At 41.1% G+C, this 13,112-nt stretch overlaps 1 protein-coding gene across 1 annotated transcript; it reads left to right on the forward strand.

The window, feature by feature from the left end:
* The first annotated feature begins 311 nt into the window (after positions 1 to 311).
* Positions 312 to 12,141, forward strand: LOC106576938 (potassium channel subfamily K member 18). Its single transcript, XM_014154480.2, has 3 exons — positions 312 to 1,117; positions 1,378 to 1,533; positions 10,327 to 12,141. Exons 1-3 carry the CDS (start codon positions 889 to 891, stop codon positions 11,163 to 11,165), a joined length of 1,224 nt encoding a protein of 407 aa, XP_014009955.1. The 5' UTR covers positions 312 to 888; the 3' UTR covers positions 11,166 to 12,141.
* The last annotated feature ends 971 nt before the right edge of the window (positions 12,142 to 13,112 follow it).

Consider the following 13,112-nt stretch of genomic DNA (forward strand, 5'->3'; position numbering starts at 1 on the left):
TAAAAAGGCTTCTGAAGTTTGTAATTTCCGCTTTTAAATTTCAGACTTAATTTTCCCTTACACAAAATGTATCAACCAGAAGAGGCTGGTGGGAGGAGCTATACAGGCTGATTGTAGTGGCTGGAATGGAATCAATTAAATGGAGTCAAACACTGTGCTTGTGCAATTCCACTGATTTCCTCCAGCAGCCTCATCTGGTATCAACTCTACAAAAATGTTCATTAATTATAATCCACATAATCATTAATTTTTCTGCTGTAGCAAACTGGTTCAAATGAAGATCCTACACCTAAAGACGTAATATCACAACCAAGTAAAGCAGTAGGCCTATTTAGCCAATGTATTAGGTGATGGTCATAATTCAGCCAATGATTTCCATTGTGATTCATGGCAGCAGAAGTTTGTTGTAATGTTTGTAGGATGTTTTTATGGCAGTTTTGTCGCTGTGCCTTGTAGGGAATTCCCTGTTTTACTGGCTGGAATATGAGAAGATCCTGTTGTTCTTCGGAAACAACAGCGGCATTCATATGGGGCTAGCTAAATATAGATGGCGTCAACACCTGTCGCTCAATGCTCAAAAAGGCGAGGGGGCAAGATCAAATTGTGTTACTGATTAAAATGGCAATTGCATTATCCAGTTTAGGAGGCTTTAATGTGGAATCAAGTACAAAACGAATAAATGTCCTCTTTTGTGGAGTTTCAAAATAGCCTACCTGAGAGATGAAGTCAATAGCACTTGTCTCCTGGGGGACTTCGATTTAGTGTTAGCTTAATGAGGGGGGATGGCGGGCACATATCATTCTGCGCTTCTCGCCGGACGGTCTTGACAGCCTTGCCATGGAGAGAGAATTTTGCATCACGTTCCAATAGTTTTTCAGAGACTGTAAGATGTCGTTGGCATTGGGAAAAACACGAAGTTCGATAGAGAATTCCAAAAAGTGTGCTTCAAAGCTATGGAAGCTGTTTCCTCACGTTTTTCTCATACTTTCACTCGTCGGATATGCTGCCTTGGGAGCGGTGCTATTCTGGTGCATTGAGGGAGGGAGTGTGTACAAAACAGAAGGGGAATATCATGAGTTTTTGGGTAAACTGTTGCGCACAATTGAGAATTATCCAGGTAAGGTAAATCAATCAATCAATCAAATGTATTTATAAAGCCCTTTTTACATCAGCCGATGTTACAAACTGCTATACAGAAACTCAGCCTAAAAAGGCCAGAAAGCTAGATTTATTATTATTATTATTATAATATAGGGCTAACGTCTTTATAGATGGGATGAAAATAGGATTTTTACATTGCATTTTTTTAATGTGTTGTAAATGTGTTCAAAAATGTTTACAGCTAACTTCATTCAAATAATTGCCTTTTATTTACAGGTAATTTGTCCAGCAATTCTTCTCAAGAACAACATTTGGTGAAAGAACTAGAGAAAGAAATCAACGGGGGGTTCAAATCCATATGGCTTCAACGTCCAGAGCGATGGACATTCTATGGATCCCTGTTCTTCTGTTGTACTGTATTCACAACCGTGGGTAAGTCATCTAATTTACTAACTTTTAAGTTAAGTTTCGTCTTAAGTTAAAAGACATGCAAAACAAACACAAAATAGGCCTAATTAAGACAGCACATTAGGCCTACAGTATACTAAAATATAATTGTGCTGGTGTTGTAGACCATTTGCAAAATGTTTGGGCTCATTTGATTCTCTTTGTAAATGTATAGCCTCATTAGGACAATATAGATAGATACTCTCACTTGTTATGCCTGGTTATGGATTGTTATGCATGGGCACCACTGATATAGATTGCCTCTAAGCAACAATGGCTTTCCTGTCAAAATGAAGCCCACCTGAAATAAATATCAATGTATTTGTAACACCAGGCATGATGTATTAGTACAAATTCATTACAATCTTCTTTACAAATAGGACACTGTCTCTCTCATCTCTATAGTCACTGAAATTTCCACCACATTAGATCATGTTTGCCTCAGGCTTGATGAACTTTGGTCTTTGTGTGCTGTGTGCCATGCTCACTGAGTGAACTGATGTTATCAGGCTGTAAATGAGAGTGGATCTGCTCTCCATCAATCAGCAGTCAACTATGAAACAACGGGTTTGGCCAACAGGGATTGAAAATTTGATATTTTGGGGATTTGTCTATCTGTAATTCATACCATAGCTGATTTGACTCCTACCATACCTCACTGATAAATAGTTTGTCATTAAATGGAAATACTGTGGAATACACATTACACATTTGTGCATGTTACATCGGAGCATTTCATGGACACCGTTATCACTAGTATTAACAGATCGATGTGTAAACATTTTCAAAAAAAGTCTGGACTGTAGTACAAATTCATATCCATCAAACCCTTATCATTTGTCAAATGAATTGTTAAAACAATGGTTGACATTGACATACTTGTATCTAGTAGCACATGCAATGTCAATATACATAGAGTAGATTACCGCGTTCCCTAAATTAAACAAATTTGGTTTCTTGACCACCTCCCATACAATTGTTTTCCGGAGGAAACCATTTTTTAATTGAGTTTAAAATGACTGCATTAATGTCAAATAAATTAGCCTTTCCGGGGACAACAGGAATGAGCTATAATGGCAGTATTCAAAACCAAATTAGTTAAATGGCAGAAGACTGTGTTAGGGATGTTATTCTTACACTTTATAAAACGTACAGACAAAAAGAACAGTTGGCTGTGCTCTGCATTCATTCTTGCTAGCACCTTGTGGTTCTCATCTGCAGACAGCTGCTGCAAAGAATGGGGGGGAGGTTGCCATGTTCTGTGCACTTTTCATGTGTCAGTCCCTGTGGTGTAGGTTCACGCTGGGCTCAGACCCTCTCTGATTGCGATGATCACTACCAGGGACAAAATCGCTGCTTTGATTGCACCATAAGATGATGATGTCATATAAATAATTGAAATCAGAGGCTGTGCCCATAAGATTAATACAGGAGTATTTGTGTCTTAAGATGTGCCTATATACATAATATGAACTGTCTATGATATATGTGGTCATTGACTATACAACTACTACCATCTTGAGGGAGTGTGAGGACAATGTAATGTAATGTTAGCCTTCCCTGTAGCTCAGTTGGTAGAGCATGGTGTTTGCAACACCAGGGTTGTGGGTTCGATTCCCACGGGGGGCCAGCACAGAAAAAAGAAAAAATGTATGAGTTGTATGAAATGTTTGCATTCACTACTGTAAGTCGCTCTGGATAAGAGCGTCTGCTAAATGACTAAAATGTAAAAAAAAAAAACAAATGTAAATGTCCAGTGGTTAAAGTAAGATAAGATATTGGTTAGCCTTCTCTTTCAACACTCCTTTAGTGAAGAACATAGATCATTGACTTGGCCTCACCCCCAGTCTTGACTTCACTCAACAGCCATTTCAAGCCACAGCTTCAGCATTAGTGCCTAGCCGTGATTGCTAATGGACCATTCCCATCAACTGCATTTGCAGACAGTTTTTCACACATGCATATTATGTAGTTCTTGTTCAGCATTGTTCTGAATCTCAAAACTTTTAGTGAATCAAATCAAATATGTATTCGTCACATGCTTCGTAAACAACAGGTGTGGACTAACAGGGAAATGCTTACTTACAGGCCCTTCCCAACAATGCAGAGAGAAAGAAAATAGAGAAATAAAGGAAAAGTAAAACTGTAATAATAGAGAGCATTTTAACTCTGTAATAATACTATAGATACACAATGAGCAACGATAACTTGGCTATATACATGGGTCGATGTGCAGGGGTACGAGGTAATTGAGGTACATGTAGATACAGTATGTGCATATAACAACCCCTCTTTTACGCTACTGCTACTCGCTGTTCATCATATATGCATAGTCACTTTAACCATATCTACATGTACATACTACCTCAATCAGCCTGACTAACTGGTGTCTGTATGTAACCTCGCTACTTTTATAGCCTCGCTACTGTATATAGCCTGTCTTTTTACTGTTGTTTTATTTCTTTACCTACCTATTGTTCACCTAATACCTTTTTTGCACTATTGGTTAGAGCCTGTAAGTAAGCATTTCACTGTAAGGTCTACACCTGTTGTATTCGGCGCACGTGACAAATACACTTTGATTTGATTTTGATATAACTAGGAATAAAGTGACAGATAGTAAACAGTAGCAGCAGCATATGTGATCAGTCAAAAAAGTTAGTGCAAAAAGGTTCTATGCAGATAGTCAAGGTAGCTATTTGGTTAATTATTTAACTAACTATTTATCAGTCTTATGGCTTGGGGGTAGAAGCTGTTCAGGGTCCTGCTGGTTCCAGACTTGGTGCATCAGTACCATTTGCCATGTGGTAGCAGAGAGAACAGTCTATAACTTGGGTAGCTGGAGTCTTTGACAATTTTTAGGGCCTTCCTCTATACAGTTGGCATAGAGGAAGGATGATTTTCTAGTGAGCCATGCTGTATTGAACCAAACATTTACCGATCATATATCGGAAAGTGAAATGGGAAAGGTTGCTAGATTCCATTTTTAATTTTCTAATGTTGTGGGAGTACCTGCAGGGGAAGTTCAGAAATGTTTACATGTAGGCTTCTTTTCACTCTTTCTGTGATTGTAGTTGATCCCCAAAAACTTTTTTTCCCTCCATATTTTGTTTCATTACATAGACAATTGTCATCACTTGCCATTGACTACAAGGCATTATGCAAATGTTACTAAAACATGTTAGAAAACACTCCAAAACACTCCAAACCAGGTAATATTACATCAGAAACCCATTTTGAATGACATCTCTGCACTCAATTTTTTTGTTAATGTTCCACTTTATGTTCATAAAATACATTAGGAAGTCTGTTAAGGTCGGATATATGATAGTTATCATGGTCCATTTATGTTGGGGTTAATGGCTAATAGCTTGGTCGGCAAACAGGAAGGCCACAAATTACTGAAGAAAGTCCCTCGAAGACCCAAATGCATTTCACATCACCAGAAGCAGATTAGAGGTCTCAAGACTGACTTCTTTCCACATTATTGATAATTATTGCTTTCTAGGTTCCAATCTCCAAGATCACCACAATATATTCTCATGTCACTATCAGAAAACCACAATGGATCTTATCTCAACTATGTTTCCTCTTTATCCCATCGTAGTCAAATTGTAAATGATTGAGCTTGTATGACATATTGTTATTATACATTTGTTGTTAATGCTATGACTTGTGTCTATAGTCACTCTTATGAAGCTTCAATGTTACATCATGTAACCATCATTACCAGGGACACTCTCGCAATAGTCTTGGATATCCCAGACCTTGGAGTATCGTAAACTAGGCAACGGCACAAGGTCTGGGGAGGATGTCGGCTTCTCTCTGACATTCCGAAAGGGAGAAATACAATTCAGGGTAGGGTCCTTTTCAGACACACAACTCTCCCAACAAACCACGAGTTTGGGTATGCGGGGCTTAAAATGCAAGCGGGAATTGTGCTCATGTTTAGCTCATTGAGGTATAGTAAAAACTGGAGACTGCATCCAAGACCTTTGTTTTCAAGGTAATCTACTCACGTTCACATATGGTAATTCATGGGCCGTCTATATCCGGGTTGCATCCGGTTTATACCGACCAACATCACATGCACAACTAGCACAGTGTGCACAGGAAGCAGCTTGAGCTGCAACGACATCATCACGTAATCCAAAAAGATAACGAGCGCGCTGAGAGTCGGGAAGCAAGTTCAGGGAGTGAGTGTTTTAATAAATAAATGAAACGATAAACACGAAACACAAACAAGGCACCGACATGAAAACAGAGTCAATAACACCTGAGGAAAGAACCAAGAGGAGTGACAGATATAGGGAAGATAATCAAGGAGGTGATGGAGTCCAGGTGATTGTCAAGAGGTGCGCGAGACGATGGTAACAGGTGTGCGGGATAATCAGCAGCCTGATGACCTAGAGGCCGGAGAGGGAGTATACGTGACAGTACCCCCTCCCCGAAGCGCGGCTCCAGCTGCAAGACGCGGTCAAAGGGGACGAACCCGGGGATCAGGAGCGGACCGGTCATCCCCTGCTGATGCGCGAGAACCTGTCACGCCAGCTGAGGCATGGGAACCTGTCGAGTCAGCTGGGGCGCGGGAACCTGACAGATCGGTTGAGGCAGGGGAGCCTGGGGATCCGGCTGAGGCATGAAAGCCCGACGAGCCGGCTGAGGCATGAAAACCTGACAAGCCGGTGGAAGCACGGGAGCCTGGCGATCCGGCTAAGGCATGAAAGCCCGACGAGCCGGCTGAGGCAGGGAAACCTGGCAATCTGGTTGAGGCATGAGAGCTTGTAGCAGTTCCCAGACCCGACGTCATTACTCTGACACAAAAATAAAATTAAAAAACACTCCCTGATGCTTCCTTTGGGTGAGGTGTTATTCTATAATGAGCGCACTTGAGAGTCGGGAAGCAAGTTCAGGGAGTGAGTGTTTTAATAAATAAATGAAACAGTAAATACGAAACACAAGCAATGCACCGACATGAAAACCGAGTCAATAACACCTGAGGAAAGAACCAAGGGGAGTGACAGATATAGGGAAGATAATCAAGGAGCCTGACGACCCAGAGGCCGGAGAGGGAGTATACGTGACATAAAACATGGCAGACATTGGATGAATGTACAATTTTAATATCTTCGGCTGTGAAAACATATATTGGCCTTAGCAACAATTATTAGAATAATTCAATTGATGTTTTGTGCACAAAGGTGATGACTAAAGTGTCTTAATAGGAACTTTCTAATCTGACTTCTCTATGTAGCCATGTATGGAAATTGTCTTTCTGGGCCAAGCATCAGTTAAACTGCAGTACCAAAGCAAAACTGTAGGAGCAGTTGAAGCTGTGCTTTTAGACCGGCACCCTGGCCCCTTGGTTTAACTAGGGCAAAATGCCACTACGGCAGTGAGGTTAATAATGTTCCCTCTCGTTTTTTTCGGCACTGAGCAAATTTCAGGTCTGCTGAGCGCAAACTTGAACTTTCTGAAAATTCTGTGCAACTTCCAGCGCGCGTTTACTGTGAACACTGAGGCTGTACCACCTTTAAGTTACAGTTTTAACAGTGGCCAAGTAGGCTACTGTGGTTATTTGATCATAATGTAGACCTACCAGAGTGGACTACCATAAAAAACAATGGAGAAAATGCATCCCATAACATTTGAGCTGTTCTATCATTCAGCCTTCAGTTGCAGCCAATGTGTGGTGTTCAATGTACACCGGGGGGCCTCCCACTCCTCTTTCTATTCTGGTTAGAGCCAGTTTGCGCTGTTCTGTGAAGGGAGTAGTACACAGCGTTGTACGAGATATTCAGTTTCTTGGCAATTTCTCACATGGAATAGCCTTCATTTCTCAGAACAAGAATAAACTGACAAGTTTCAGAAGAAAGTCTTTGTTTCTGGCCATATTGAGCCTGTAACGAACCCACAAATCTGATGCTCCAGATACTCAACTACTCTAAAGAAGGCCAGTTTTATTGCTTCTTTAATCAGCACGACAATTTTCAGCTGTGCTAACATAATTGCAAAAGGGTTTTCTAATGTTCAATTACCCTTTTAAAATGATAAACTTGCACTAGCTTACACAACGTGACATTGGAACACAATGGTTGCTGATAATGGGCCTCTGTACGCCTATGTAGATATTCCATTAAAAATCAGCCGTTTCCAGCTACAATAGTCATTTACAACATTAACAATGTCTACACTGTATTTCGGATCAATTTGATGTTATTTTAATGGACAAAAAATGTGCTTTTCTTTAAAAAACAAGGACATTTCTAAGTGACCCTAAACTTTTGAATGGTAGTGTATGTCTGTATGGTCAAAAGACTATACCACTATACTATATATGGAAATAACTTGTTTTGATATAGACATTGCCATTGAGGGCTTCCGCCATTTAAAAGTAGTCAACTGGGTGGGGATTCCTATGGGTTGGGAGTGATCAGCCAATGATCAGAGAGCGTTGTCTATTTCAAATTGGGTTGCGTATAGTTCGTAAACCAAAGACTAAGGTAATATCTAAGAGCCAAGACCAAGATTTATACCAGGACATTGGTCCCAAGATTCAGACCCAGACCCAGTGAGTTTAGACCATGACAAGTTACTGTGCTCTGCTATACTGTATCCTACTGTACTGTTCTCTACTGTACTCTACTGTTCTGTGCTCGAGTTTACTCTTCTTGCGTTTCTAACAATTTAAGAAAGGGCCCATGGACTCTTGATCTAGTGGTCTTGGTCTGTAGTACAGTACAGTAGGGTAGAGATTAGTAGAGCACAGTACAGTATAGTAGAGCACAGTACAGTAGAGTACAGTAGAGTAGGGTACAGTACAGTAGAGTACAGTCGAGAATAGTAGGGTACAGTACAGTAGAGTACAGTATAGCACATTATAGATGTCTGTTTTAGCCAAATAGATGTCAATGTTTGTCCACTACCCACATCATGGTCCTCTGTAGTAGAGGTCTGCGGAGAACTGATTTATTAGTACCCGCCCCCACAGGTTTTTTTATTAGTGCCCGCCCCCACAGGTTTTTTGCCAACACCGACCTGCTCCTGCCAGATCTCATCCAGCTCCTGCCTGCAGTCCCACAATGTTAAAATTACACATCTTCAAAACCACCATCTTATGCATTATAATGTGCAATGAATGCATGATTTCATAAGACATTTTCTAGTTGGAATAAAGTAATGTTATTAAAACAAACTCCAGTGTAACCCATTTGAAGCAGCCCAGACAAAAGTCACTGCAGACAGAACATAAAAAAAGAATGAATGAGTTCACCTCGTAAACTTTCCAAGTCCAAACGCATCTCAACTTGAACTGTGAGTAAGAGAAAGGTAAGGCAACAAATAGGCTATTGATAGGCTGACTAGTGCCCAATCATAATATCCATTATTTCATTACCTTTAGAAAATTATTAACATACTTTCCAGTGAGAACTGCAAACGGATTGCTTTTATAATTCCTTTTAGAATTTATCACAAGTGACCAAATAAACTCAATCATATCGGAGAATTGTTTTTGCCAACACTTTTTGAAGCAGACGTGCCAGCTGGTTGTGTAACGTGAGCCCCAGTTAGAGGCGGGGAGAGGAGAGGGACACATGCAGCCAGAATGAAATCAAATCAATTGTTATTGGTCACATACACATGGTTAGCAGATGTTATTGCGAGTGTAGCGAAATGCTTGTGCTTCTAGTTCCGACAGAGCAGCAATACCTAACAAGTAATATGTAACAATTCCACAACAAATACCTAATAGAATGATTCATGTGATAAGTGGTTTTATAACAATTCACAGCGCATTTAAAACGGCGATGCGACCATTATGAAATAATTTACGGGACAAACTCTTGGAAGAGTCTTGGCGGTTCCAAACTTCTTCCATTTAAGAATGATGGAGGCCACTGTGTTCTCGGGGACCTTCAATGCTGCAGAAATGTTTTGGTACTCTTCCCCAGATCTGTGCCTCAACACAATTCTGTCTTGGAGCTCTACGGACAATTCCTTCAACCTCATGGTTTGGTTTTTGCTCTGACATGCACTGTCAACTGTGGGACCTTATATAGACAGATGTGTGCCTTTCCAAATCATGTCCAATCAATTGAATTTACCACAGGTGGACTCCAATCAAGTTCTAAAAACATCTCAAGGATGATCAATGGAAACAGGATGCACTGAGCTCAATTTCGAGCCTCATTGCAAAGGGTCTGAATACTTATGTAAATAAGGTATTTCAGTTTTTTTGCAAACATTTCTAGAAACCTGTCTTTGCTTTGTCATTATGGGGTATTGTGTGTATATTGATGAGAGAAAAAATAATTATATCCATTTTAGAATCAGGCTGTAATGTAACAAAAAGTGAAGGGGTCTGAATACTTTCCGAATGCACTGTAGAATTAGACATAATGATTATGGCTCTAAATTTCCTCCCCCCTCCACCCTCACATACTTCGAGCCCCTTATAAAATAATGGGTGTATGATGCCCCTGCCTGAGCATACAGTTAGTTATCTGTCCCTGAATGCCCTCAGAGAGAAGCATCAGCAAATCCAGTATTAGAAATGACCAACAGATGGCAGCAATAGATCTAAAACCATGTTTGACAAACTATATTCTTTCAATCTTCTACACATCTTTTTTTGTATGTTAGGAGCAGACATTTTTACAATATAATTTGAGGTTGGACACAAAATTATTGTTGTCAATAAAGAGAATATTTGGATATGAGAGGGAAATAAGTAAGCTACCTGTATGACCCCATACCCTGCTGCTCTTGTTGTCTCAGGTTATGGAGAGATCTATCCGGTGACCCTGTCTGGTAAGGTGGTCTGTATCCTGTATGCCATGGTCGGTATCCCCCTCATGCTCCTGGTTATCACAGATGTGGGAGACCTCCTGGCCATGCTCCTCTCCAGGGCCTACTGCCACCTGCACACTCTTTTCTGCCGGTTGCCCCAATACGGCCGCTGGTCCCCCTCCCATGACACAGAGAAGCCAGGGCACGGGGGCCAGGGGGGCTTCCCGGACGGGACCTATACCTTCAGCCACGAGGTGGTGGTCCGGGAGCCCATGGACATCCGACAGGTCCTCCACAGCCAGCAGTCTGTGAAGCGCAAGTCCATCCAGCTGCGAAACAACATAGAGATCTTCAACCGCATCATTGCACGGGAGAACTTCAACAGGCAGGGCCCACTGGTGCGGAGCCTTTCCTGCCCTGAGCTGGACCGCATGCCCCCCTTGCCCAAGGGCTTTGCCATCTGGGACTTCACAGGCATCGGGGACAATATGGACAAGCTGAACGTGCCGCTGCTCCTCATCCTGGTGGTGGTGTTTGCCTATATCCTGTTTGGAGGCCTCATCCTGCCCCTGTGGGAGACAGAGTTCGACACCTTTGACGCCTACTACTTTTGCTTCATCACCCTCACCACCATCGGCTTCGGTGACATCGTGCCCAACCACCCCAAGTACTTCATGCTCACTTTTGTCTTCATCATCATGGGCATGGCCATCATGTCCATGGCCTTCAAGCTGGGCCAGTCACGCATCGTCAGCTGCTACCGCCAGTGCATGCGCTGCATCAGCGGGGGGATGGTAGAGAGGTTTGACGAGTTGGGGAGCGACTGAGAAAAAGATTTTCGCCCTCCACCGGGTGGCTCAAGAGTTCTAGGGTTATAAGGCCCTGCCATTGTGGGTCCAAAAAGCACTAAGCACGAAGTTCTGTACGGCTGACTTGGGAACAGTGTCTAGCTCAGTGGGGTGCAAAGCTAACTCTTGAGCTGACCCCTCCTCATTAGCTTGAGCAAATGAAAATGTGCATGTGACCAAAGCTTAAGCAAAATTGTGTGACTTTATGTATGTGAGATTTATCTTACATGTCTGTTGCCCGAATATAGAAATGCACTCTTTGTCTGGATATATTTATCCAACAAGTTACTTATACTATCTATGGTATGTATACATGTTGTCTACAGTTCAACCTGTTGTTCCAATACTCTACCTTTGATTTAGGATGGGGACATCCCAATCTACTGTTGGTAGATTTGACTGAAGCTGCAATGACTGCTGCATTGGTTAGAATTGTTTATGAGTCTTTGTTCAAGTTGTGAGATAAGTGCACATTAAAGCTTGCACCTGCATTTTTCAGTGCCTCCTCTATAGGGAATAATATGGTAGCAGTTTATTTTTACAGTACTGTACCACTGTTATTTATTTACCTTGTATTTATTATCAATGTATACTTTCTGGTGCTTGCTTAAAATAATTCAACACAATTAGTAGCTATAGCACCTGGTACCAAATGGTTATTGTTGTGTATGTATCATGTATAAATACTTGGTAATGTATGTACGGTAAAATGAAGTACTACCAATACGTTTTTTTCAAATTGGCTTCTGTGTTCATTGAGCTAAGGTGTCAGTTATTAAGCTAGTCTTTGGCTGTGTGCTTTTTATGTGCCAGCCGTAACTCCTAACATGCAAATATATTGGAGAAATATGAGAAATACATGTTTGTTGTTAATCACCCTGCATGCATAAGCTTATGCTGTCTAGCAAACTGTATATCCTGCTTTCACATCACCATTAAAACACGTTCAGGTCAATGTGTGGTGTCTAAATGTTTTCCGAAACAAATGACATGAGACATCGTGAGACAGTAAATTCCAAAGAACAAAATATGATATGCTTATATCCTTTTAGTATGGCAGCAAATTCTCAGAGAACAGAAAGAAAAAAGAAAGGTAGAGAGTGGTCTGAAAAAGGGCCCATAACTCAACCTGAGGAACAATGTTGTAAAGGGAGGTTTGTTGTCAATGGCCAATCACAGGAGACCACAACCAACATACCATTTCACATAAAACCCCAGTAGCAACAACATAGGCCTACTACATTTCAGGAAAGCTGTGTCATTACATGTTGATGTAACCAATAGATAAAATAGTTCAATCTACTCCTACAGCAACAACATAATAATAAATCACAAAAAAATAAAGGTACAAATTCAATTACGGTTGAGAAAAGGTGTTCTTGGTAAACTTGTGTTGGCTATGTAATCGAAGGGGCAGGAAGCTATGGTTACTCAATGAGCTGGAGATCTCATAGATCAGTCAAGGGGGTAAATAGGCTACAATGATTGTAGGATCATGTAATTGAGTGGGTGAAACGTGATGGTCATTTTTTTTATATTTATAATACAAGCCTTCTTGGACTACATCCTGACTTGGGTGATCCTTTAGATGTGGATGAAACTGGTGGGAGTTTGAATATGTCAATATGGTTAAGATTTGCTTCAGTTTAACTGGATGAAAGTGGTGGATAAATCCAGTGCTAAAAAAAATCACTGCAATTACACTTTCAGTCGCGTGAAGTCTAGACAGATTACAGCCGCATCTTTATGTCTCCACAGAGGTGGAAATGCAAAGATAGGTTGTTCCCCGTTTATGGCAACACATAGGCCTGCTAGTGTTCGTTTTGCATTGTCTCATGAAGATGCAACAGACATCATAAAACACAAGGCGGTGCCATTGCCACCCTTTACTGCAATAAAGTGCTCAAAAGCATGCATAATGATGAG

The sequence above is a fragment of the Salmo salar genome, chromosome ssa18, assembly GCF_905237065.1.
Source record: "Salmo salar chromosome ssa18, Ssal_v3.1, whole genome shotgun sequence".
Taxonomy (NCBI): domain Eukaryota; kingdom Metazoa; phylum Chordata; class Actinopteri; order Salmoniformes; family Salmonidae; genus Salmo; species Salmo salar.

What these genes read in the sequence shown, in the direction of transcription:
- LOC106576938 (XM_014154480.2), top strand. Translation starts at nt 889, where the DNA reads ATGTCGTTGGCATTGGGAAAAACACGAAGTTCGATAGAGAATTCCAAA. An exon ending in CACAATTGAGAATTATCCAG is followed by an intron (nt 1,118 to 1,377) that starts GTAAGGTAAATC and finishes TTTTATTTACAG; the next exon opens with GTAATTTGTCCAGCAATTCT. An exon ending in TACTGTATTCACAACCGTGG is followed by an intron (nt 1,534 to 10,326) that starts GTAAGTCATCTA and finishes TTGTTGTCTCAG; the next exon opens with GTTATGGAGAGATCTATCCG.